The sequence below is a fragment of the Podarcis bocagei genome (genome assembly GCF_964188305.1).
Source record: "Podarcis bocagei genome assembly, chromosome: 9".
NCBI classification, from domain to species: Eukaryota; Metazoa; Chordata; class Lepidosauria; order Squamata; family Lacertidae; genus Podarcis; species Podarcis bocagei.
Window position 1 is genome coordinate 43690925 of NC_138134.1, and position 26363 is coordinate 43717287.

At 40.7% G+C, this 26363-nt stretch overlaps 1 protein-coding gene across 8 annotated transcripts in view; it reads left to right on the forward strand.

Moving 5' to 3' along the window:
• The window catches only part of INPP4B (inositol polyphosphate-4-phosphatase type II B), a gene marked incomplete at its 5' end in the record, with an annotated part of 266775 nt that overhangs the window by 175594 nt on the left and 64818 nt on the right, over positions 1–26363 (forward strand). For all 8 annotated transcript variants that reach the window (XM_081208335.1, XM_081208336.1, XM_081208333.1 and 5 more), the window contains 5 exons: positions 2554–2626; positions 7525–7672; positions 14685–14815; positions 17459–17563; positions 19721–19829. In XM_081208335.1, coding sequence (XP_081064461.1) covers positions 2554–2626; positions 7525–7672; positions 14685–14815; positions 17459–17563; positions 19721–19829 — 566 coding nt within the window. The remainder of the gene's footprint in view (positions 1–2553; positions 2627–7524; positions 7673–14684; positions 14816–17458; positions 17564–19720; positions 19830–26363) is intronic.

A 26363-nucleotide genomic window follows, 5' to 3' on the forward strand; every position in this document is an offset into this window, starting at 1 on the left:
AAATACAAGTCTGGAAGAAATCTCTAATTGTAATGACAATGATTTTCAGTTGATAGCATGGCAACATTGTGCTCCTGAACTAATGAAAAATATATGTGACATGCTCAGAGTATTCTGAGTAATCCACTTCTGGTTTATTGTAACAATAACCCTCCTTTGAAACATGTACCCCTGACTCTTTTCTTTGTTACTGTTACCTTTGATCTAAAATGAATTGTGTTCAATTCCATATAACGCATTGGAGGTGAGATGTCAATCTTAATAGGAAGATGCAGTAGAAATTTGTCATGTGCCCGAAAGTTTCACATTGAATGCAAGGGGGGTTGGGAGAAGACATAGCAATTAAGTCGCCTCCCTGGATTCATTTGTTTATATCTGCTGCCTGTTTTACAGAATCAGCAGCAAAAGTGTTTTCAATATTTAATTTTGTTCCAATGGGGATTGTAGGTAAGGATGGGAGAGAAATTCACTGAGCAAATTTGCTCTTCCTAAACCAATACCCAAACTAAAACACAGCTCTCCTTTGAAATTGACAAGTCACTGAATTTTGTAACAGCCAACCAAAGAATGCATATGAAAATAATCAGCGAAGATCATGTACAAAAATGCATTCTATTAGTGGGAAATTGCTTGTAAAAATGTTGCATAAATTGACAACGTTGCGTATATATGTACATACAGTGTTAGAAACTAAGACATTAAAGCCGGGAGCTAAATGGCACCTTAAACCTGGGTTGTGGGCACAACCACAGAATGTCCAGGCACGATTTTTTTATAACAAGAATACAAAGCTGAAAATGAATGAACTGCCGCTAAAATATTATGTTCATTTTTCACATGGTCTAGTCCTTTGCCTGCCCACCCCACTAATATTCTTAAGAGGGTCTCTTCTCCAGTCTTCAGAGAGTCGTTGGAAGTGGGGAGACAGAAAAAGGTCCTCCTTTCCTTCCACTCTGCAGTTTTAACCTGAAATCTTAGATGCAGTACTGCACCCCCAGAGCTCAGAAACTGCTCGTGCTAATGTAATTCCGTCGCGAAATGCGCCTAGAACAATGGGAGTTTTGAACACTGTGTACATATATTGTAAGAAATACACATGAAAGTACACCCACATTTTTGTGTGAACTTCTTTTAACAGTAAATTTAAGTGGAAATGGGGTAAACTAAATTTAAGTTTAGGTGAAATTTGGTGAAATGAGACTCCAAAATTGACAGAGTAATCAATCTCTAGTTCTGGCACTTAAAATTGGCTAGCAGGAATGCTGGTGAATTCTCCCTAGCCCCCAATCACTGAATGCCTTTCCGACTTTCACAGTATATGTATGAGGCTGGGAACGGGATCTGAGCATTTCACCCCAGTCCTAGGAAGAGGGTAATTCCAGTTCTTCCTGTTTTAGGGAACATTCTACTTGATTTAAGATGCACCTCTGTGATTGATACAATAGCAAGAAAGTTATGGACAGTTGTCTTTCTCTCAGACAATTGGCTGCCATCTCCTTCGTGCTCCTGACTTGACACAGCAGCTTTATGTAGGTAAAAACGTAATGTTTTTAAATTGGTTTAAGAAGATTATCTTTCAGACAATGTAATAGGGGAAATCATGATATCAAATCCCAACATGTTGATTCCCAGGATATACTTCAACAACATAAGTGAGGCCACTTATCCTGCCAATGTTTTTCAAAACATATTTTCTTCAGTGAACAAGGAGGAAAATGAATGTGAGCTATGAATTAGCCCTGGAAGCTGAGGGGTAGGAGATTAAAATATATAGAGAATCATAGAATCATAGAGTTGGAAGAGACCACAAGGGCCATCGAGTCCAACCCCCTGCCAAGCAGGAAATATATGTATGGATTGGGAACAAATGGAGCCACGACACTGTAACAATGAGGGACTGGTGAAACAAGACAAAATGAATGCGTCTCTGAATGCCTATTTCAAAGTACCCTTCTTATAGCTCCATAGTGAGTTGGAGGGTTTTGGATGCTTTGAATGGAACATTTTGTAGCACAGTAATGGAGCCTGACATAATTTATCTGAGAAAATAAAAAAATTCCTTCCAGTAGCACCTTAAAGACCAACTAAGTTAGTTCTTGGTATGAGCTTTCGTGTGCATGCACACTTCTTCAGATACACTGAATTTTTTTTATTTTGACTATGGCAGACCAACACGGCTACCTATCCTTATCTGAGAAAGTTTATGAGTTCAGTTGCTGAACTGCCTTACCAGGTTTTCCAATCACTAGGAGGCTTATAAGTGCTTCTAGTTGAATGTACTTACAATCCCCCTTCAGATCTTTGTGCAAAGTTTGTGAGTGAAGGGGTAGGGCTGGTGTGCAAAGGAAATGTTGAAGTGGAACCGGCATGCATGGTCCTGATCTGCTACTCACTTTGTATGCACACATGATCACTTGCTGCCCTCACACCTGAAGAGGGCTGGAGTATACTTGCTGTATGTTGTGCCAATTTCAGTGTGTTCTGTGACTCTTTTAGACTTTATATGATGAATACTCACATAACATTCTAAATGTTTTAACCTTTGTTTTGTAGTGTGCCTTGGTTTATGAGTGTACATCTTCAGAAAACACCAGTAGTAAAGACAATTTACCTTTATTAAATGCAGGTAGGTGTGCTAAGTCTATAATGATGGAAATAATTAATGTTCAACACTATGCTACATGTATATAATTATGAGAAAGGAGGTGACCCCCGTGCTCATATGGTTTCTAACAAAAACCCATTTATGAGCCAGTGTTTTTCAGCAACCTAGCTCCTGGGTAATATTCAACTTCAAATTGAATAATATTTCCATAAATTAGCACCATACAAGAACTTGATCCATATTGAGGATATGTTAATTCTAAGAGAGTTAGAAGTTTTTATTCATTCATTCATTATAGGTCATACAATTAAACTGTAAATATAAATAAAACATAATAAACTAAAAGGCCACAAAGCCACAAAAGCATCATAAAACAGCCAGCCAGATTAAAAATGCATCTAAAAAACTTAAGAAAATGAAAAGGTTTTTGCCAATACAAGCTTTCCAGATGAACCTCTTTGGGTACAACCTATTTGGGCATGATTGGGGTACCACCACTGAAAAGTCCTCCCTGGTGGGTACCTGCTTCACCTCAAGTGGTGGAGATACCTGCAGCAGGCCCTTCACTGAAGATCTTAGTGTATGGCTAGGTACATTTAAGACAGGCAGTCCTTTAAGTGCCTTGGTCCTAAGCCATGTAGTGCAAAGACCAGAACCAGCACTTTGAACTGAATCAGGAAACAGACTGAGAGCCAGTGTCACTGACGTAACAGAGGCGTAATGCAATAATAATCCCCAGTCCCTTTTAGCAATCTAAAAACTGCATTCTGCACTAACGGCAGTTTCTCAACAGTCTAACTAGCACATGCAGGAGTCTAACTTGGATATTTCCAATGCACAGCTAACTGAGGGCAGGCTCTGTCTTTCTAGGTAAGGTTTACAACTGACATACCAGCCTAAGCTGGTAAAAGTACACGTACTTAATGTTGCAGAAGCATCTTGCACTTCCAGTGGGTGAAAGATGAATCAAGGAGTACCCCCAAGCTGCAAACCTGTTGCTTCATGAGGAATACAACCCTGTTTAGCACAGGATTTACACCACTCCTTTGATGAACCACCCACCCAAAATACCTCTGACTTGCCTGGTTTCAGCTTTGGTCTATTGTCCCTCATGCAGACCATTATTGCAGCCGTAATTAAATTCCTTTCTAGCAGTTAGCTTTGACCTGTGCTGTAATTTATCATTGTATCCAGGTGATACAGTATATGCATTCCCCATCTGTTCTGCTTTGCCTGTAATGTATTTACTTTTGTATATGTATCGAAAGATGGGAATTACAGCAGTAGCTGGCCATACGTACCAAGAGTTATTGTGTTTATACTCTGCATTCCAGTGTCTTGAACAGTTTATTGTATTGTTTACAATTCTGGAAGTAGATAGGGGGCTGGGGACACATGCCTCATGTGTTGGTTTTTTTTAAAAAAATCTCTAAAGCTTAAAGGCCCTTGGCATTATTCTTGAGCGTTCTTAATATATGGAGCTCCAGCTCCAAGTGAGTTATGAAGTAGTGACAGAGTGGGAATGAGGTATCAATGGTTAATCTCATAGATGCTCTATTTTAACTATTTTATTTTTATCTCGAGACATTTTGGTTTTTACTGCTATTCATATATAAAGCTGGAATCTTAAAATTAAAATAATATATTTTCTCTACATGTGTGTGTTATGAAAATGTGATTATTTTTTTAAAAAATGAAAGGAACAAAATTCTACAAAGGTAATTGGCATGTCAGAGGAAGTGGGCCACCTCTGATGATCTTGCCTTTTTGTTGCCCCTTTCCAGAAACCTGTGCTGCCTGAACTGATGCAACACAAAATATATATATTTCTCTAGTCAGAAGTTTTCTTTGAACTTCATTTTTTAGCTCTGTATATGAATCATTAGTAACTTTTTGTTTTGTATATATTTCATAGATCAAAATGTGGGTCAGTAGCAGTTAGGAAACATTATGTCCCACAGGAGTGAGTAATATTACAATAGGTTAATGAGGCTATTTGTTTCAGAGAGCAGATGTAATGGGTTGTGTTCTGAGAACCCATAGAAAGGACCTGAACTAGGATCCTGCAATAGGCTAAGGCAGGCATAGGCAAACTCAGTGCTCCAGATGTTTGGGGACTACAACTCCCATCATCCCTATCTAACAGGACCAGTGGTCAGGGATGATGGGAGTTGTAATCCCAAAACATCTGGAGGGCCGAGTTTGCCTATGTCTGGGCTAAGGTGACGCCCTTCCTGCAAACAGACTGCTGCAAACATGGGGCTCATCCAACACTTCCCTTTGTCCCATGATTTCTTCCACTTGGTCCATGACTTCTGGGCACAGGTCCAAGAGTTCTTTCCTGTGTCCCAATACTTTTCCCAGGAAAATTTGCTGCTTACCGCTGAACAAGTGTCAATCCACACATATACATCCCTTAAATTGACATTTTCTCTGATTCAGCAGTAAACAGTGGGTTTTCCTGGGGAAAACAGTGGGACAAAAGAAAAAATCTCTCAGGCCTGTGTTTAGAAGTCATGGACCAAACGGAACTGTGAATGAGCCCAACATTTGAAAAGCAGCCAAAGATCTGACAGAGCCTGAAGGACGTGCAAGTCTCTAACTACCCACATGTAAAGCTGTAAAACTGTGTTCTAGTATCTGGTAGTAAGGATAGAAGTTGGTTGTGCAGCAAAAGTTGGGCATTTTCAAATTAACTCATCATTTTTATTGTTCCCAGGGTGGAGAGGAGACAGCAAGGGAGTTAGCCACTTTTCCTATCCCATCCACACCTTCAGAGCAACACCTAGGAAGAGGTTATGCAAGCCTTAAGTAACTAGAGAGCAAAAGAGCATCACTTGCTTAAGTTGTTACTCCATAGGTATCCACGTGGTTCTTGTGTGGTCTGTGTGGTTCTTGAGGAGCGACAATAACTGATGAAACTGGCTCACCTCACGATAAAGTCTGAGAATAGGAATCTCATAACCACCACATTGTGCTTTAGTGTACAGAACTGAAGGCCTTAATCTGGCTCTTTTGTCCCTGTGGCAAAAGCCCTCAACCCCTGTAATTGAGAAAGAGGGAGATTTGTTGGCAACACCTGAAATAAATAGAGCAATTTCAGTAAAAGCATCATTCTAAGGGTTGCAATATGCCTTAGCGAAGACGAGAACCTACCGAGCTTTGATTTCACACTTCAGACATTTGATGAGAGGGCTGTAATTCCTTTTTAGTTGAGTTAAATCTTTAGTAGCTAATATGCCCAGATATTTAAAATATGTGTCTTGCAGAGATAAGAAGCCTATATTTGCTAAACATTGTTGGTCCCTCCAAGGGATATTCAAGCATAGCAGCTGAGATTTTGAATAATTGACCTACAGTCCTGCTGCAGTTTGGAATTGAGCCAATTCAGCCTGTAGTTTAACTTCTTTCTTTCTTTGTTTATTGCATTTATATCCCACCTTTTTCTCTTAAGGAAGTCAAGGTGGCATACATGGTTCTGCCACTCCTCATTTAATCCCCACAACTACCCTGTGAGGTAGGTTAGGCTAAAGAGACAATCAGTGTGTTGCCAGTAAACCAGCTCTCCTTTATAGATTTTGACCAATATACACCTAGCAGACGATCCTCATAATAATTAGGGGACTTGAGTCAGATACAAGGAGTAAATAAATTTCTCTCAGTAATTGCATAAAAATCACAGTAGAAATAAGTTTGAAATGTGGCTGAAATGTGCCGCTAACCTGACTACCCTAGGTTCAGAGGCATTTCAGGACCATAATATTCTGCAAACCAGTTGTAGCTCAGAAGCACCTTGGCTAGCTGTTGTGGACTAAGAAGCTTGGTTCATGCTTTATACGGGTTTGTGCTTGTTTGTGTAGTTACCCTAAGTCTGTCAGACTCTAACTATGATCAAAATAGCTTTCTCTTTGATGTTAAACTCTTCTTCCCCTTGGCGTCAGCCTTTTCTGGTTAAGTTCCTGGTTAAGGGGGAAAGAGGTTAGCCAGGATGATATGCTGCACCAAACCTTGGCTTAGCTGCCCTGCCACACTACGCTGAAAGGGTTGGGGAAGACCAAAGCAAGTGTGGGCTCCTCTGCAGCACATTCATGCAGCCCTGGTAAGCCATGGTTTAGCTTTCTGTGTTGTCCAAACAGGCTTGCTAATGAGAGCTTGCTAATGGATGGGAAGTTATCTCCCATAGTTGCTATGGCACTTGCAAGCCCAGGGCCAAAGGAAAAAGGATTCCAAATCTAATGCCTTGAATTAATTTCCCAACTTTTGAATATATGAATTAGCCCTGTTGGCAAGGCTCTGTGGATGAAACATACCATTTCCATTGTTGTTTATCTACAGCATAGCAAGTTTTATCAAACAATTTTGGAAAGTATAATGAGATTCTATGTAATGAGACCATTATGAATCTGCCCGGCTAGTAAAAAGAAATCAGCTGAACCACCACAAAAGTGCTTCAAAAGATGAAGTATATTTTATTTAAAGCAAAACAAAAAACAGCAATGGATGTGGAGCCAGGAGAATATTATCATTCATAACACATGATCATAATGTCATCAGCTGCTCGTTGAGATTTCACTGTTTATTTCTCAGCCAAGTTCTTTTATCCTAGGAATCTGTGCCAGTAGTCCTGAGTTTTTAATCTTAGTGCAGCTGAAGTAATAAATCCAGCATCTAGTGTTCTAAGTAGAATTTAATTGTCTTCTGTTTGGGTAGCATAACTTAAGGGATTCTCCCTTTAATTTATTGAAATAAATTAAATAATAACAATAAATTAAAGGCAGAATAGATTTATTTGTGGGGTTTAATTTTTAAAATACAGCGAGAAAGAGATAAATTATTTCGCTAATAAACCACTGTGATAGCTTTTGAACCAAAAATATAGCTGCGATTAAGCAACCCCATCATTTTTTTTCCTTTTGCAGTGTTAAAAAACCCGATCTGTAAGTTATATAGATTCCCCACTTCTGACAACAAGTGGATGTGTGTACGAGAACAGATGTCTGAGAGCACTCTTTCTTTTCATATTCCCAAGGAACTCATCAGCCTGCACATAAAGGAGGATATGAGAAGGTAAGGGAAACAGCATGAAAAAGTAAAAGCAAGCTATAAAACTGTCTTTATAACATTGGTAATAGAAGTTGACTGAAATCCATGTGTTCACTGCTAGGAATCCACACAGTTTCAACCTGTTCAGTCTGCCAGTGTTGGGACTGAGCTGCAGGCAGCTGCCACAGGTGAGCCCAGAGGCTGGGAGTCAGGAGTTGAGCCATTGGTCAAAGTCAGAAGCCAGAGAGGAATGGTGGAAGCTGGCCTCTTAGGGCAAGGGGGGCACTGCCCCACCAACCTCGGCCAGCTCCCACCTGCTTACCTGCCTTCTTACTTCCAACCAGCTCCAGAGGTGACACTAGCTATCAGTTTCATCTCAGCATTTCCCTCATAAAACTCAGCAGGGAAGAGAATGGGGACAAAGCTGGAAGGAGTAACTTCTGCCTGCCAATGGCTCTGCCCATCATCCATTGCCTTCACACCATACATTTAAAGCACATTGGCACCTGTGACTTCCCCCAAACAATCCTGGCAACTGTAGCTTACCTCCCACAGAGCTACATTTCCCAGTACCCTTAACAAGTTGCAGTTCCCAGGTTTATTTTGGGGGAAGCCATGTGCTTAAAATACACCATCAGCTCCACCTATTGTTGACCTCCCTGCCTTCTGCCATACGTGTTCCAATGGTCACCGACAACCACTGCACAGAAATGCCACTAAGACCCTATTGCTCATGCAAAGTCCCAGTTGCAGCAGAAGGCCTTTGGGTCCAATGGGCAGAAAGTGGGTGAAGCAAGTCCAGAGTGTCAGAATATTTCATTGCCAGAAAGAGGTTCCAAGCTGCGGTTCTGATAGCTAATCTTGCAGGGCAGCTGTATGGAGAAAGGAAGGGCCGTAGTTTGAGCCTCAGGGGATCCTCACAGCTACTGGGAAGTTAAGACTTCTGTTGGAGCTGAGGCCTGTAGCCAGGAGTTATATAATAAATGAGGTCTCTAAGAATACACAGAGACAGTTCGCCAAATGTGAGGCAACAAAAAGCTAAATACAGATCTAATGTTGTAAAGGTTAGTGTTTTAATTTTAATTGAGCTAGATTGTAAATGCCTTGTGCTGCTCATTTATTACTGTGTTTGTTTATAACATTTATGCCCTGCCTTTTAGCCAAAAAAGCTCTCCGGTGTCATTCAGACTGCAGTTTATTCATTTTCCTGATGTTTCCCTGTTAACTTTGTGCATTATGTTTGACCTTTCACATGACATAAAAGCCATTCTGGAAAACCAATGGGATGTAATAGAATATTGCATGTGTTTGTCCCTCATTTCCGTGTTCCAGATACAGGATAATTTTTTTGCAGTTTTCTTAGCTCGGAAAATCTTGGGCGTACTATATACCTTTCTCTCCAGCTCACTGTTACTGTCAAACTTGAAATGTCCATGGAAAAAGCGGCCCACCCCAGAATGAATAAGCAACCTGAGCCAGCCTTCCTTTGCCTCCCTTCCCATCCCATGATCCTCTGGTTGTGAAGCCCGGATTGCCCTCTCCCCCTCAACAACTGTGGACTGGAGGGGATGGTTATAAGGGTAGTGCTTCTCTCCTGTTTTCTAACCTTCACTTCACACTGCAATACCTACTGGTGTAAGTGAAATGAAGAGCGAAATGGTGATGTATCAGTTCTTCAGTGGGAAAGGAACGTTATGGAAGTGCTAACCTTATAATCAGTAAAATGAACAGGATAAGCCTTGCATGTGGATGCAGCCTCAGAGTAGCTTACAAAAATCACTTCTAAAAAGACATAACACATGTGAAAGGGAAAAAAGCAAGCTCAAGCGCAGGTTCTTAAGGTTACGACTGATGTCAGTGGCGGTTCTTGCTGTTGGCATCTAATAAAGAGCAGTCCCTCCCTTCCCTGAAGCTCCCAGATCAGATCCAGGAGAAAAGCTGCTGACAATGTCCAGGCCAGGACAGTGTCCACACAGTTCTCCCCTCTGGCATGATGGCAGCTAGAATCCGCACAGGGAAAGGCTTGGTGGTGTTACCCTTTTCCATGGTCCAGAAACAGAACTCATATCAACAAGGAGTTATGTCCTCAGTATTGAGTTTCAGATGTCGGATCAAAACAATTCTATTTGAGGAGATCTTTGCAACATGAATTTTTCTGGTGTTTGTTTTATTTTTTTCCTTTGTAAGACACTTTATAGCCACATGTAAAAATGGGCTGTACATTTTTAAAATAAATAAATAGATAGGCTTAAAATGGACTTTGATTGCAGCCTTATCTTTCATGCTTTATCTATAAGGAGTTATGAAGCTATGAACTACAGTTTTACTTGGCTCATACTAATAATGTTTCTTCATCATAAGTATCATAATTTTAATCTGAATGCAATTGATATCAGTGATCCTGTGCAAACATCAAATTCAGACTGTAACTCTTGTGGTAGATAGCCAGTGTGAATGAGTGCTGAACAGATTAACATAACGAAAGCCTATGGGCAGTTTAATTACATTGTTCCAAAGACCCAGAGCATCAATCCTTATTTTCAATGCTGGAAGTTATTGATTGTAAATAGGGCTTTCTGATAGTCATCAATCCATTAATCTTGCCACAGGCATATGCTTAAACATAATGAAATTAATTAAGTCATTAAGAGAGTAACATCATAGATTTAACTATGCTTCTTTTCTTTAACCTTAGCTGATTGTTATATTAACACTGCAAGGAAACACACCTAATAGGAGCTAACTGTATGGTTTATAACCACATATAATTAATAAAAAAGTAAAGATACATTTCAAGTTGTCATGCTGCTATGTCTAAAAACCAGCTCAATCAAAAATACCATTTCTAGATGACAGAGGTTGGAAAGGAACAATTGGGAGTTGCTAGAAAATTATGGACATTGGGATGCAGAAAGGGGGGGTATGGGGGAGTCTCAGAAAAGAGGTCTATGAAAAAAGGTTATGAAATTATACGTGTTTGTATGTCTTTTTAAGTGTTTGTTTGTTCTTTAAAATTCTGTAAAACCAATAAAAATTTCATAAAAAAAAACAAAAATACCATTTCTAAGTATTTTTAATAGCCAAGTTTTATTTCCAGTGAAACCCTCAGTCCACTGCATGTGTTATTTCTCCTAATCCATTATTTCGCAATATGGCAAGAAATCCTGCAAGCATACAGATTCACCCGCTCCTACTGGGATATGCAAACCAAGCAGTATGCAAAGCTTAAGATCTAAATCTAGTAAAGTGATCATGGAAGGGGTGCTTTAAGAAGATATTGAGAGCTATAGTCTGCCTTCAAAAATATGCAAATGATTCCCAGTAGAAGTTAATGAGAACAGCATGCATCTGCATTGAATGAAGTGTTTAGCACTTATACAAAAAGGATTTTCACTGTTTTATGCAACATTTAGCCACCTGCTCCTGATTTCAGATTAACCTTTAAGAAGGGGGCCTTCTGAGAATGTAACTTCCAAATGCAGGCAAACTTTGTATAAAACTTGTTATTTAGGATTCATGTGATCCCCAAACAGTATCCTATCCTGACACAGCTCAGACTCAGACCCATTTAGCTTTAACACACACACACACACACACAGAGAGAGAGAGAGAGAGAGAGAGAGAGAGAGAGAGAGAGAGAGAGAGAGAGAACAGGGGGAGAAACTTTTACACTTTGGTTTTTATTTTATTTTAAACATTTTCTCTTCTTTGTTGACATTTGGAGTTCAAGCACTCAGCAGAAGTTGAATTAAATACTGGATCCCTTTTGAAGGGGCATACTTTACTCTGGATATAATCACACAGATATTCTGAGTTTAGGAAAAATAAGAGATTCCTAGTTCTGTATAAATAAGGGGGAGATTCACTGAGCCATGCTTGTTCTTGCATCTCAGCAGGAGAGACATAAAAGATGTTTCCTCTCCCAAGGTGAGGATGAAGAACATGGAAGTAGAAAATGTGATCAGCAACCCTAAGAATATCAGTCCAGCACCTGAGGGAATGACAGCATATTTTAGGTCAGAAAGGACAGTTTAGGAAACTTGGAGATTACTCATGTCTGCATAAGAAAGAGTAGACAGACAATCTCCCTCCACTGCATCCCAACACTTCCATCATCCTCAGCCAAAAACCAACGCTCACTAATAGCAGACTAAAAGGATAAGACAATAAAAGCAACAGCTTTATAAGCTGTTTCACTACAGTAGCTTCCAACAAGTTAAAATAAATTACCAAAGCCTTCCTAAAGAGGAAGGTTTTAACAACATGCTAGAATGCTATTAAAGACAGGGCAAGAGAAGCTGCTTTGGAGAGGATGTTCTAGAGGTTTAGTGCAGGGACATAGATGGCCTAGTTGGTCCCAACTTAAGGATACACAGAAGGATCTGTACCGAAGACCTCAGTAGGTAGGTGGAACCATTTGGAAGGGTGTTCTTCAGATTGATCCTGGTCCTATTGCTGTCAGAGCAAAATGAAGAAAGATATAATAAAAGGCCATAAAACTGTTACTAACAATAAGATAATATATAATATATACAGTATAATACCTAAGCACTAGACAGTTTTCATATTGAAAAATCAGACTTGGGAGAACAGAAATACCTTAATAGGTATGTCCTAAATATTGCAATTGTGTGGATGTGATGCACATACCTGAGTGGCTGCCTCCCTGAAATAAGTTTGTTTTTTAGTAAATGTTTAAAAGATCTCTGGAGACATGCTAACCTACCTATTGAAGAAGATATTCCTTCAAATATATCAGACCCAAGGCATCTAGTTCCTGGAGAATAAGTGTTTTGCTAAGTGTTTCCCATTTCCCTGAGTGATGTCAAGTCCAAGGACTATGCTAGAGGATTTAGTCTCCTTTGGATGAGAGAGCACTGCAAGCTAATGGTGCTTTTGTAATATTTGAAGTATTTACAAATGAAGTAAATAATAGCAAAAAGCAAATCCCCCCGCCCTGACGACCCTCCATCAAATTCGAAGATAGCGACAAAGTAGCCCCATTGTACTTGATTTTATATACTGCTTTGGTGGCAGAGTCCCTGAAATGGATTGCAATAAAAACATCATAGCGTAAGAAAATACCGCTACCACCATGGCCGCTTCTAATCCAGGTTATTGGTCCTCCTCATTCTCCAAATTCAAAATGATGACTCCTATATTTCAACACCCCACAACACCCCTGCAGAACACTAGTCTCAGACCCTTCTTGAAGGTGAGAATCATCATGGTCACATTCCCCCTATTTATCTTCTGATAGAGGTCCTCTGTAAGGGTGACTAAGACTATCTACTTAGTCATCTATATTGATGACAGTTTTACTAAATCCATATGGAAGTAGGTCAAGAGAATCCATTTCAGCTTTGAACTGGTAAGGTGGTGCCCATTTAACAACTCTGGTAGGAAAGGCTGATTAGAGATTAGTTTGCAATTACACAGTGTATTCTCCCCCCCCCCCACACACACAATAGCAACCTTACAAACATGCTTTCTTTTCAGTATCAGGACCACTTCTTACCTTGGAAATGTATTTGAATTAGCAAAAGGCTAATTGTAGGGCATACGGCTCCAACTGTTTTGTCTACATCATAGGATGTCCACAACTGAATTTCATCCAGTTACAGGGGAAGACTCTGCAGACTTCTGTAGTCAATGTAGCAAGCAAGTACACAACCAAATTGTCAGCTTTAGCAGCAAAACTTTGCCATATGCTTTCAGGCAGCGCTAGATGAGGTCAGCTTCCAGAAGACTGAACAGGAAAACTGGAAACTTGCTAAAGGATTTCCTTTTGTAATATCGGTGACAGGATGATTTTCCATGACACTGACATTTTCACTTAGAATAAAGAGGTCAGAAATGTATCTGATGTGATATGTTTAAAAAGGAAAATAGGATTTTTGCTTAAGCTAATGTTTTAATTAGGTTTTCCTTTTCTGTTTAGTATAAAACAATGTTACTCATGCAGTTGTTAGCATCTGTCTGTCTCGGGAGACAACAGAGGAGTGCATCTTTGGGGCTGAAGTCAAACTGTTGAAGAGTTATAGTGCCCAGTGTGGCTGTATGGGAGAGATATATTTTGTTGCACCTGGGGGAGATGAAGGCTGTGCTGCTGCAGGTGCACCATGGTGTTTCTTCTCTTTGCACTCCTTCCAGCAGCCATTCCACTTCTGGCCATGGCTGTGGATACATAACCTGACTGTCTCCAGGCACTGCAGTTGTCTGCAAGGGATTCCAACACACAGCAGGTTTATATTGCCAGCTGTTGAGCTGTACTGCCTCACACAGTACAGGTGAAGTTATTTTCACGTGGAATGTGATTATTTGCAATCCCATGCCACTGGGCTAAGTAAAAATAATAATAAATTAAGACCAATGGAATGGGCTCTCTTCTTCTAGACATATTAACCATGCTTCATTCTCACATAAAAGGCCATCAGACACCACAATAACAATGACTTTTGTCTGGACAGTTTGTGTCTGGACTTGGTAGTGGGCTGGATGAAGATGAATTCTGAAAAGGTGATGGCACTGTAGGTGGGTGGTTTTGGGGTCTGGGAAATAGATGTTCATCTTGCTCTGGATAGGGTTGTACACTCTGTCCATGGAGCGTATAGTTTGGTAGTAGTCCATCCAGCATTGCCTCTTGATGTCTCGGTGGCTCCAATGGCTCAGATTTTGGCTGTTTTGCCAGCTACAACTGTTCCTGGACAGGGACAGCCTCCACTATCAGAGGTAGCATACCTCTGAATAGCAGTAGCTGGGAATCACAGGTGGGCAGGTTGCTATTGCATTCATGTCCTACTTGCTGGCTTTCCATAGACATCTGGTTGGCCACTGTGAGAACAGGACTAAATGAACCAACAGGTTCTTCTTATGTATGCGATGCATGCGCTATACAGTTGAACTACAGAATGGTGGTGTATGTGTGCCAATAAAGATTGTAACAATTTAATTGCCTGTTGAACCGTTCAGTAGTAGCTGAATATTTTTGTGTCATGGGGCTGATGCTGTGACTTTCTTTTTCCTTCCATCCCAGGAATCAGGACCTTAATGAACTCGGGGAACTTGCTCCACATTGGGACAATATGCGGAAAAGTGTTATTTCACACTGTGATCAAATGTTAACTCTATACCAAAACATGCTTGCAGAACTTGGGAAGTATACAGGTATGAGACTGTTCTCACTGAAGAGTTGAAGTAATGATCTGGTGCTTTCTACACAGCTATGTGGCATGGGCGCCATTCAGTTGATATCCTTGCCACCCAACTCCTGAAGAGTTCAGGAATGGCCCTTGAGGATGTATGCTGCTCCCCTCCTCATGCTGCTTTCACTTGCCCTCACAATGAGGAGATCTGAATGAGTGAACTGGAGAGTCTTTAATTATTTGAACGCATTGAAAATAAAGTTCAGAAAAACCCACAGTCTCAGGCTGTGTGCACACCATACATTTAAACACACGACTTTCCCTGAAAAATCCTCGGAAGAAATATCCTATATCAACAAACATATAACTAGATAATTTAATCATGTGTGTGCATGCACATGCACAGGTACGCACACTACTTTGTATCCATCCCTCCTTAAAGGCAGTCAGAGCTGCATTTAAGTTCTCCGGTAGTTTCTGGTCTGGGGATTCCAAGCCCGACTCAAATCAACCACTCCTTGTTGTTGGCATCTGTCTGTCTCAAGAGACCATGGAGTGCACCTCCCGCGGTGAAGTCAAACTGCTGTGTTTGCAGCACCAAAGTGACCTCCCGGGGTGCATATGTGGCCAATGTGTATGGAGGTCCTGGGCTGCCCAAATGACAGTACTCCCCCTCTCAGTCTTGCTGATGTTGTCCAAAGGAAAGCAGAACAATGCGTTTAGCACCAGCTTTGCTGCCAGAGTTGCTGGAAGGAGGCGTACAAGGCGCCCCTTAGTAGTAAGGGAATATGTGAATGCCTGTGGTAGTGTGATACATAGGTCCTGCTTGGAAATACGTATCTTGAGTTAATAATATGTGAACTATCATTGTGCCTGTTTGGTCCACATCCTCTGGTCTCTCTTTCTGGAGTGGTGTAACTAACTGCATAAGACTTCAGTTAACCATAGTTTCCCATTTTATCCAAACTTGGAAACTATGGTTATGAGGTCACAATCTTAAACAAACTTCGAACCATGACTTGCTATGAATCTTGTAACCATAGTTAGCATGTAAACCCCCTGGCTTATCATGGCACAAGAAGAAGAGAGGGAAGGTGTGTGAGCAAGAGCACAAGTTCAATGGCATAGTAACAGGCTAGGCCACAGTAACAGTAAAGCTCATAGTTTTTTGGGTGTCCACTTATGCTTGGTAGGGACAGTGAGCTTTGGCAGCTGGTGCATTATAGAGACCATCTCCAACCACAGACTCACTAGATGGCAATTATCAAACTTGTATCCTGCCTTTCAGCATAAAAGCTTCTAAGATACCCATGATGAAAGCACAAGGTCCTGACTGTAACATGAGATTAATAATACTGTACAGGGCTTCTGTAAGGGTTATTTAGATAATATATGTAATATATGAATGCCTGATAATCTATCTGTAATGTGGTGGGAAATGGTCATTCATATTTTATGATTCCACGAATGCAAGGGGATAGTCTCCTTGTTCTGCCTATATGGATAGCATTGTGTTGGATGCCACCACTCTAATGCTCTCCACCCACGTTAGATTCAAAGAAGTCCTTGCACAAATTGTACTGTCTACAGGGCTGCTTCAGACCCCATAGAAATCTTATAATGAAAGCTTTTCCTAATTCTAAATCATTGAAGCACAGTATGCAAGTTATAAGTGAAAACAGTGCACTTTCTGCACTATGAAGCCTTGTTCAGAATTCTTGATAGATCGCAGCTTCCCATGATTAGAAGATGCAAGGCTGGGTGGCGGATGGGTTGGGTCCTGAAAATCACAAGCAGAAAGAAGCTTGTGGAAAGGGACTTTCCTGCCCCTTCCTCCCTAATTCAGCATTTTCCCCCCACTAAAAAAAAACCTGCTCCTAGGGGTCGGAACTTATGTGGAAATTTCCTGGTCTTATGCAGCCAAACCAGCAGCACAAGGACAGATGAATAAGGTGTTTGTTGGTGGTGTGAGGGACAAAAACTGGGGGCTGGGGCTGGGGCTGGAATGGAACCCTGAACACAGTGGCAGAAGAGGGGGTGGCCCTCCCCAGGTGCCATCTCTGAGGGGGGTGACAAGAAGGCACCCCATGGGTGGCTCACCCCGCCGCCCCTGGGCATGGTGATGCAAGCAGCCACCATTGCGCCACTGCAGCCGCGAGCAGAGGATCCCCCCACTGTACGTACAGTGCCGCTCCACACGTGCACTGCCGGACAGTTTGCCCTGCCCCTATGGGCAGTTTGCCCCACCCCTCAGCACCCCACACCGGGTACTGGAGAGCCTTCCTTTGCCCGTGCCTGAACACAAGCATTCCTCACTGCAACATTCCTCTTTTTGTAAACCTATAAACACAATATAGTTCAAATGTGGCGTCAAACATGCTGTGTACTGATTTTTAGCCATTAAGAACATCCATCACTAAACACAGGGGGTGGGTGAGACACAAACATTAGTTCGTTCTGTGAATTAAAAGCTATTTTGTCAGCTTCTTTTGAGGTGCATGCTGAGAGAGACAGTTAGCAAGCCGATATTTCCTTGATGCACAACAACACATTAAAAGCAATTTTAAAATGCTGTCGATGTGGAAGTATTGTTCTGGCATTTTTAGAAAGAAAGAGCATCACATGGGTACCTCAAATAATGATTCTTTTCACTTTTTCTTCCCAGGCTCTTCTTTCAAATCAAGCTGCAGTAAAGGAGAAAAGACACTAGAATTTGTTCCAATCAATCTACATCTGCAGAGAATGTATGTGCACAGTCCTCGGTTAAAAGGTAAGCTATATTCTGTGCACAGTTTTCTGCTTAGTAATTTGGTGCAGGTTCTGTCCTGGAAACTGTTTTTCTTCCAGACTCCTATTAGCTGCAGACTTTTAAATTTCAGCAGTTCTTCCTTTGAAATGCTCAGAGCATTTTAAACATTGCTCCTTGATCAAAAAAGGTCAGTGTTTAATCAGATCTGCCTTCAAGTCAATCATCGTTGCAGGTTTGTGGGACAAATATATAAAGCAATGCCATTTGCAGATAATAGTTGGGGGAGGTTGTAGTTCAGTGCTTTATTCTTTTGAGCCAGAAGATTGTGCATAATTCACTGGGCTGTTTTTAGGTCTGTAGTCAGGCTTTTATCCCCTGCACGTCCCTCCACGAGTGCTCCAACTAGGACTGAGACTCATTTGGGACCCAAACAGTAACCAGACCTGTTATTATTCCTATTACAGCTATAACATGCCAGGGTAGAATTACTAGCCATTTCATCAGGCTGTCACCCTTCAGCCTGGTCCTGTTTCTCACATTTCAAAACAATTCTGATACAAACATTCAGACCCTATTTCTAAAAAACGAGTTCTTCTGGGTATCGCTGTTGTAAAACTGGAATTATATCCTAAAACAGTTAAACCTTTTTTCTAACGTCTAGGAGCATATGTTGTTGCTGTTGAAGCATTGCTATCACCCACTGTGCTTATTATATTAAAAACAGTTGCATAGAATGGGAGAGTGTTTCTTTGTACACATAAATGAAACGAATGAAAAACAAAACAAATGCAACTCCATTTGTTTCTTAATTTGTTTCTATGAGGAACAAATGAAAATGTAGGGTAAACATGAAAAACCTTTCGTTTCTTCCACTGGAGGGATTTCTGAAATTGATAGGAGATATTGTGTTGCTTTGCTTTGGGAAACATCCCTCCTTCAAGGGCTGGCGGCCCCTCCTCTCTCACGCTCAGCCTGCTTCCACGGCCAGCCACTGAAGCCATGCCATGCTCAGCTCCACACTCAGCCGCCTCCACCCCCACAATATTTGTGATACCCAGCCCCCTCCCAAAAGCTTTTGGGGAGACCTATAACAGCTCAGTCCTCATGAGCTGTGTGGGATTACAGGGAACATGCTTGCTTGTTTACCACCACCTCATGGAAACAAGGCTTTGTAGAGAAAGAATAAGGACTTTTGTTATTTTCTCTTGATTCAGGCCTCATCTCAGTATGGCTTCCCTTTATCACATATACAGCCCAACAAGACAACAGCAGGAACCCACCAACAGCATATGAATCAATCTGGCTTACCTGACCCAACAAGCCCCCCCCCCCACAAATGCAAACAAATCTCACTGCAGCCAACCACAGACAACCAAACATACCCTGCTCCCCCAATACCTCTCACTACCAAGGAAATGTAATAAACGAATAGAAAGAAAACCCACCCAGCTGACGCTGACACAAAACCCCACACGTACACCATACGAAAGAATATAAGCCTCACCACCCCACCCCACCCCACCTCTTCTCTCTCTTCCTCCCCAACCTTATACTGTACTTGACACTAATGTCTCACAACAAATGTAACTGATTTGTAAGAAAGACTGTCAAACCTGGAAAAAGAGACAAGGCGTATACATTTACAAATACCATCAATACCATCTTTAATAAAAATAATTTTTAAAATAAGAAGTTAATACCTTCCAAATCAGTTAGTTGATTGGTGAGATCAGTTTTATATAGTTTGGAGAGCATATCCAGAAATACAATGACAAGATATATTCAAGGCACATCTTGTAAACTTACATTAATGTTCTGGAAGAGGCAGGATTGGCCCGTCTTGGAGGTGGACTGAAGCAGTTGCCTTGAGTGATGGAATCCTGCATGGTGGTGCCCTGGCGGTTGCCCCGCCCATCCTCGATGCCACAGCTGGGGTCCTGTGGGAGTGGCAGCTTCTGGCAAGATCTTGTGAAAGTTCTGTGAGATCTCACCAGAAGTCGTTGCCATAGCTGGTCAACGTGGCTTCAGCAGGGGACAGGGTGGGAGCAGGTGTCAAATGGGGCAGGCCATCTCGGAACAGTGCTTCAAAATACAGGACCTTACTATCATAAGCAGAGGCTCTTGCACAATCACATATATTTGTATGCAAATCTCAATGTTTATCTGTTCCTGTTGCAGATGCTCTCTATGATGTCATCACAGTAGGAGCCCCTGCGGCACATTTTCAGGGATTTAAAAATGGTGGTCTTCAGAAACTACTAAAACAATTTGAGGCAGAAAGGCGAAAGTAAGTATATTGACCATAACGTTATACGTTATATGTTCCTTCCTATTTAACAACCTTGCTACTTAAATGCTTTTCATCACATTTAATGACAGTAGTAATTCTCAGGCTTAGATTTGCAGTACTATGAGTAATGCACAAAGTGAGCACATAGCCGTATGTGTGCTTACAAAATTAGACCTCCATTATTCTCATTTTACAGATGGGTAACTGAATGGAGATGAGAGAGAGCAAGTTGCTCAGCGACATCTAGTTCCAGCAACTTAGCCACAGTACCAAAATGCAATTTTCTATTGATAGAATAGACAGTGAGGTTACAGAGTTACATGTGCCTCTCCAACATATTTAATCTTTTTTAAAAAAGGAAAAAGATTTAACTAGGTATATTGCTTTCAAAACCTTTCAGCTTTGTAGTACATAGGGCACTCTCTGCTAGGGCTGGCTTTACCATTAGGTAGAGTGAGCCAGCCCCCTTAGGTGCAGGCAGCAGTGGTTAAGTGTTGAAGAACAGAGCTGTGTGTGCCAGAAAGCTGCCCTCAGATGTGGTCTTATTGCATATGTTGCATATTCACCTACCAGTCTGGTCAGCTTTGGTAAAGGGAATAGGAGGATGCCATCTTAATTTTTATTTTATTTTTTTTCCCTCAGGCAACAAAATCTAGTAGGCTAGCTCTAACTTTTGCCTATGCAATACTTTTTGTGCTTAACTTTTGATCATAGTGATTATGTTGCAATGGGAGTTCACCTAGGACAGAAATAGCCAGCTGGGTGCTTTCCAACAACTGCCATCGATCCTGACCATTGGCCATGTTTGCTGACAGGAGCTGTAGTCCATAATATCTGGAGGACACAATGTTGGGCTAGCCTGGATGATACTTTAATGGTCTGGGTGAAATTTTAAAAGATTTATTTCAAAGTACCAACTTTTGCTGTCATGTTGACAATTGTGGTTATTCATATAATAACTACTTTAGGACTAGTTGGGAACAGAAAATTCTAATTAAAATGAACAAACAAAACTGATAGAAATTAATAAAGGTGTGTCATTAATTCCAGACTGCTGTCTTCAAGAAAATCTTTGTTCATGGTAGCACATCATCGGTTTAATTAGCTGCTGTTTCCTAACAGCTATTACAATTGTTATAGCAACTGCAATTGGCTTCTGTAGCCAGCTAAATAACACTTGTTATGCTCAGTCATGTATCCTAAATATCAGTGAAGTAGCACTGATAATACTTCAGGTCGCCATTGCAGTACCTGAATATAAATTGTTTTCTAAATATAGATTCTAACAGTGAATTGATGATTATATTGTAACAAATGGTTGCTGATAACACTGAAATTATTTGTTTTCAAACTTAATCTTGAGGGGTGGTGGAGGTGGTAAATTGCCAAATAGCATATTTGTATGTAGAACATGTAATGTAGAACAATGCAAAAGATTTCTCAAACCAGTTTCTGGTGATGGCCTATGGAGGCATTAGAATTTATTTAAGCAAACCATGAAGTTTTCAAGCTTGCAGTCTCTTCGATTTGCTTAATGGAAGATACCATCACCTGTCTCTACAGCTTTGCCTTCTTCTAATCCTTTTGATCTTTTCCCTTTGGTGAAATGATGGGAGAAAAACAATGTCCTGACTTCTAATTTTACTTTTCAATTCTACATTACAGTGGTGCCTCGCAAGACGAAAAGAATCTGTTCTGTGATTCTCTTCGTCTAGCGTTTTTTTTCGTCTTGTGAAGGATTAGCGGATTAGCGCTATTAGCACTATTAGCGGCTTTTAGAGGCTTTTAGAGGCTTATCTGATGATCGGATCAGCTGATAAGCGGCTTAGCGGCTTAGAAAAGGGGGGGAGGGGAAAAAACCAGCAGGAACTCGCAAGATATTGTCGTCTTGCGAAGCAAGCCCATAGGAGATTCGTTTTGCGAAGCACCTCCAAAACGGAAAACTCTTTCGTCTAGCGAGTTTTCCGTCTTGCGAGGCATTCGTCTTGCGGGGCACCACTGTACTTTCTTCTTGTCAGGTGCTTTTAAAGAGGCTAATGTTGGCCACTTAAGGCTATTAATGGCTGCTAGTCCTGAAAGCTATGTTTTAATTCTGGTGTTGAAGGCAGTATATCTCTGAATGCCAGTTACTAGGGAACACAACTGGGAAGAGTGCTATTGTGCTCATGTCCTGCTTATTAGCTTCTCATTGGTATCTGGTTGGCCAATGTAGGATTAGAAGGCTGGACTTAGCAGGGCCCTTCTCATGTTCTTAAGAACAAAACAGTCCTAAAATAGCCAGATTTGTGGATGCACTAATGTTATGTCTGAAATATGGAACCAAGCTTCAAAGTCCTATTTCATTCTAAATAAGGAAAATTATTTCACCATGGCAATGACAACTTTATTTTTGCATGGACATGTTTATTTAAGCAGCCCCAAGACGGTTTGAGGGCACATAGCATTTTCCCGATCCAACTTTTACAATTTAAATGTTTTGGTTTACCTCTCTGAGGCCTGGATTGCAGAAAGAAATAACACCTTGAGATGTCAGACAGAATATAATGTGAATAGATTAAAAGCCAGCAGCTGTTCTCTGTATGCTAATTGAAGTGAAATGCTAAAAAGAAAAAGTGGAAGAGATTCTCTTCTCAGATAATCTTAGAAGGACTGTCAACCCTCTCGGACACCTCGGTCATAGCAAATGTTCTTTTAAAAAATGTTTATTATTAATCTTTTTAATTTCCAGTTTGAATATTAAGATGCTATTAAAATTGCTTTCATCCTATTAACAATATTTTCTGCTTTATATGCTTGCTCTAATTTAATTCCTATTTAATTTAATAGCACTAGTTAGAAAGCCCATTTAATTGATATTGTGAGTTTCAGAACTTGCAAGAAAAAGTATTCTTTTTATCTTCCCAGATGTCATTCCATTAAAAAAAAAACATTTTGGGACAAAACACAACTGAGCAGTTGCTCTAAAATTACATGTGAGCCAGGCAGGGTAAAAGTTTCTTAAAGCTACAAAATTAAGCAAGGTAAGGGTGTGTGCATTGATTCCCTCATCCATGCACACTTTTTTCATCTCAAAAACAGACCTCCTTCACCTGTGGGGTATGTGTGGACACACATGTATTAAAATACACATTGTTGCCCTGCCATTTTGCCTAAGGCTACGATTTTATGGAAACCAGGATGTGAGGGCAGGGGAGGGGCACAACACTCATTCCTGGGTGTCTGAACGATGGTTTAACAGCTAACCAGGAATGGCATCTGAACTGGGTCTATAAGTGTTGGTGTTTTTTTCTTATGTTTTGCACCCTTCCTCTGGTATCTCAAAAGTCACCAGTAGTTGCAATACGCATTTATTTCAGTTTAATCAGTCAGGTAGCTAAAGGGCAGATAACTAACTTAAAATTCTTCAAATACTTGTCAACCTTAATTTTAATGTAAGTTGCTGCTTAAAATTTCTCGATAGATATGATATAACTTCCTTCCTTTGTAACAGTTTTGAGCAGGGAGTTTGAAAACACTGTTAGCAGAACTGAAAAACATTAGCAGAGAAGCTGAAAATTAATTCATAACCCCTAAACCACCTCTCTACATTAATGTCAGGAGCACTATATTTTCATCTGTCTGTGACAAATGCAACCATTTAGGCCATGGTCATTTAGGACTTTCATCTGTATTCTCCTCTTTACATGTCAAGGAGGTGACTAAATTCTGTCCTTTCTTTTAAACATCTACAAGGTTACTTCCCCCCGCACACACACACACTGCATTAGCTGCTAAAATTGATGTCCGTATTCTAGTCATCTCCTTCCTTGATGACTGCAGCCTGTTCATTGTTGGCCTTCTATCGCTGCCGATATCTCCCCACCCCCTGCTCTTTCAGAATACCTCTGTGAAATCTTTGGTTACTTTAGGTTATTATGATCATGTCGCACAACACACAGTCCTGTCACACTTTGCATCAGTTTTAAAACGATAGTTCTTTCAGAGCTCTCCACTTCTTCGTGCCCAATTGTGGCTCGATTTGTATGTTGCTGTGAAAGCCACTAATAAAACTTCCTTACACTGCAGATGTTCAATACAGTTTTTAATAGTGCTCTCTTATGTATCAACTCCAAATGGCCAGAATGGCTGTGAACTTCCCAAGCGACTCAGGTAGCTGCTTAGATCCCACCCTGCTGTTAGGGGACTTAATCTGCCACCAGCTGACTTGCTTCTCGTTGTGTCTTTTCCCCCATCCCACCCCAACATCATAACTTCCTAGCAACCTAAATATTTGCATTCCGCTCCCCTGTTTGGCCATACGCCAGCTGAGAAATCGCTTGGGGTTTTTCATGTTAGAAACCTGACTGACACGTACAGTAGAAGGTCCTATTCTTTGCAACCCCCGCAGGAGTTTGCTGAGCTGGCCATTATCACTTTACAGCTTTGCCAGCCTTATCTTGATGACTGCTAAACCATGCTCCTGAATGTCAGTCACAGGGTTTGCAATGGTGCACACGGTTTGTCGGGGGAAGGAGTCAAGGAGAGGGTTAATGCATAATACAGCACGTGAGGTATATGCCTTCATATTCTAGAAGGGATGATCTTTTCTGTACAAAGCTTATTTAATTTCCTGAATTGCGTAGCACCAATAATTATTGTAAGACACTTTACCGCAATTCCAGATGGTAACAATTTTAAATCATTTGCAAGAATTACTCACATAACAGCAGGAATGGAATTATAGTATGTTATCATTAAACACCAGGCGTTTAACTTCCTTCGGTTCTTAATATATTTAGAAAATTTGTTAGGGGAAGGTTACTCAGTAACACTATAACACTTATTCAGATTCTGTTACAAGTTATGCAGCTCTGTGCTTTGAGTGTTATAATGTAGCACTAACTTACAACCCAGCATTAAATTAAAAGTAATCTAGTAACAAGCAATATGATTATTTGAAATAATATGCTTACATCAGAATAATGGCAGTACTCATATGTTAACAATCCAAAAGCGAAAGGGGTAGCCTACTTTAAAAGCATAATTATAGACTCTGTGAATATATAGGGGGGGACGGACAAATTTTAAACAATATAAGTAAGATTTTATTCAGGAACTATGGCATCATTTTCCTGCTGTCGTGTACATTTTTTTCTCATTTGTAACTACAGTACATTCAACTATCATGTTGGAACCCATTTAAGTGAAAGCTTTGTCTATTAGTTTTACTCATAGCCTCATTATACATTTATTCAGTGCTGTTGTTTAAGAACATTAGCTTTGACATTGTCTCTATCTAAGGGTGATAACAGAAATGACTTTTACAATGATTTCACAAATCCTACATTAGTGAGTGTGAGAGAGAAAAAGTGGTGCAGAGAGAATATACAGAGGTGGTTGTTTTTTTCTATTGAAAAATCACAACAGTGACCACATTCACATGTGACACCAAGCCAAAACAAGGCTTAGGGCAAATGTACTGACTCCCAGGGAAAGATCACAGCTGCTTTGCTCTTTCTCAGTCCTTTTACTTCAGTATGGCATGGCAGCTAAGGTAAGGTTTGGCTTAGCATTTTGCCTGAACCTAGAATCCTGGTTTAATGCTCTCCTCCTTAAACACAATCCAAAGCTAAGGTTTGGTCTTGGTTACAGTTGATGGTTCATCTGGAGGAAACTGAACCAAGAGCCCTGGTTTAGATGATATGCTAAGCTAAGCTAAATCTTGGCTTCGCTGCTGCCCCACAGTAAATTAAAATGACTGGGGAGGAGCAAAGCATCAGGTGTGAGCTCCTCTCCAGAAGCCAGCAAATTTGCATGGTTTTGGTAAACCCTAGTTTGGCATATGGTAACAAATTAACATCTCTCTAAAAGTCTCTGTTAATATTCTGGTGACTTTATCTGATTGCCTGCTGTGTCAATCTGTGGGCTGTAGGACTCCGAAACATGTGCCATCAAACCAGTGCAAGAAATTGTGCTGGTGTGGGGTGTGTCAGGGTGTACTCGCTCTGCTATGGTGGCTTGGAAAATATGAATTCTTAACTAAGATCTTCTAGAAGCAACAACTTTTCATCAAAGTTAGACAACATTTTGTACTTGGATAAGCAGTGCAGTAGTGATTAGCAATAGTTACAACTAGGGTTGTGAATGGGGGTGTTAACATCTGAGGTGCCAGGGAAATTCCACCGCACACATAATTGAGGGTTACCTCTTGATACAATAGCACACATAAAGGTAAAGGACCCCTGACAGTTAAGTTCAGTCACAAACAAATTTGCAAGGACCAGCACTTCTGGTAATCACTGGTGGCAATCTTATTAATGTATGGCGTAAGCAATTATAGCTCCACAGATTTACCCATCTGGAAACATCTATGTGATTAATGAAGAAAAATTGCTACCAGTCCTTTCCTGTTAATATTATTGCCAGGTTCAGATTTAGAGGCAGGTGACCCATGTGACTTCCTGGAGTGCCAGACTCAGGGTGTCTGAGTGGTGAACACAGTTTTTCAAAGTTCAGGGTCATGAAAGAATATTTTAATAAACAATGGCTTAT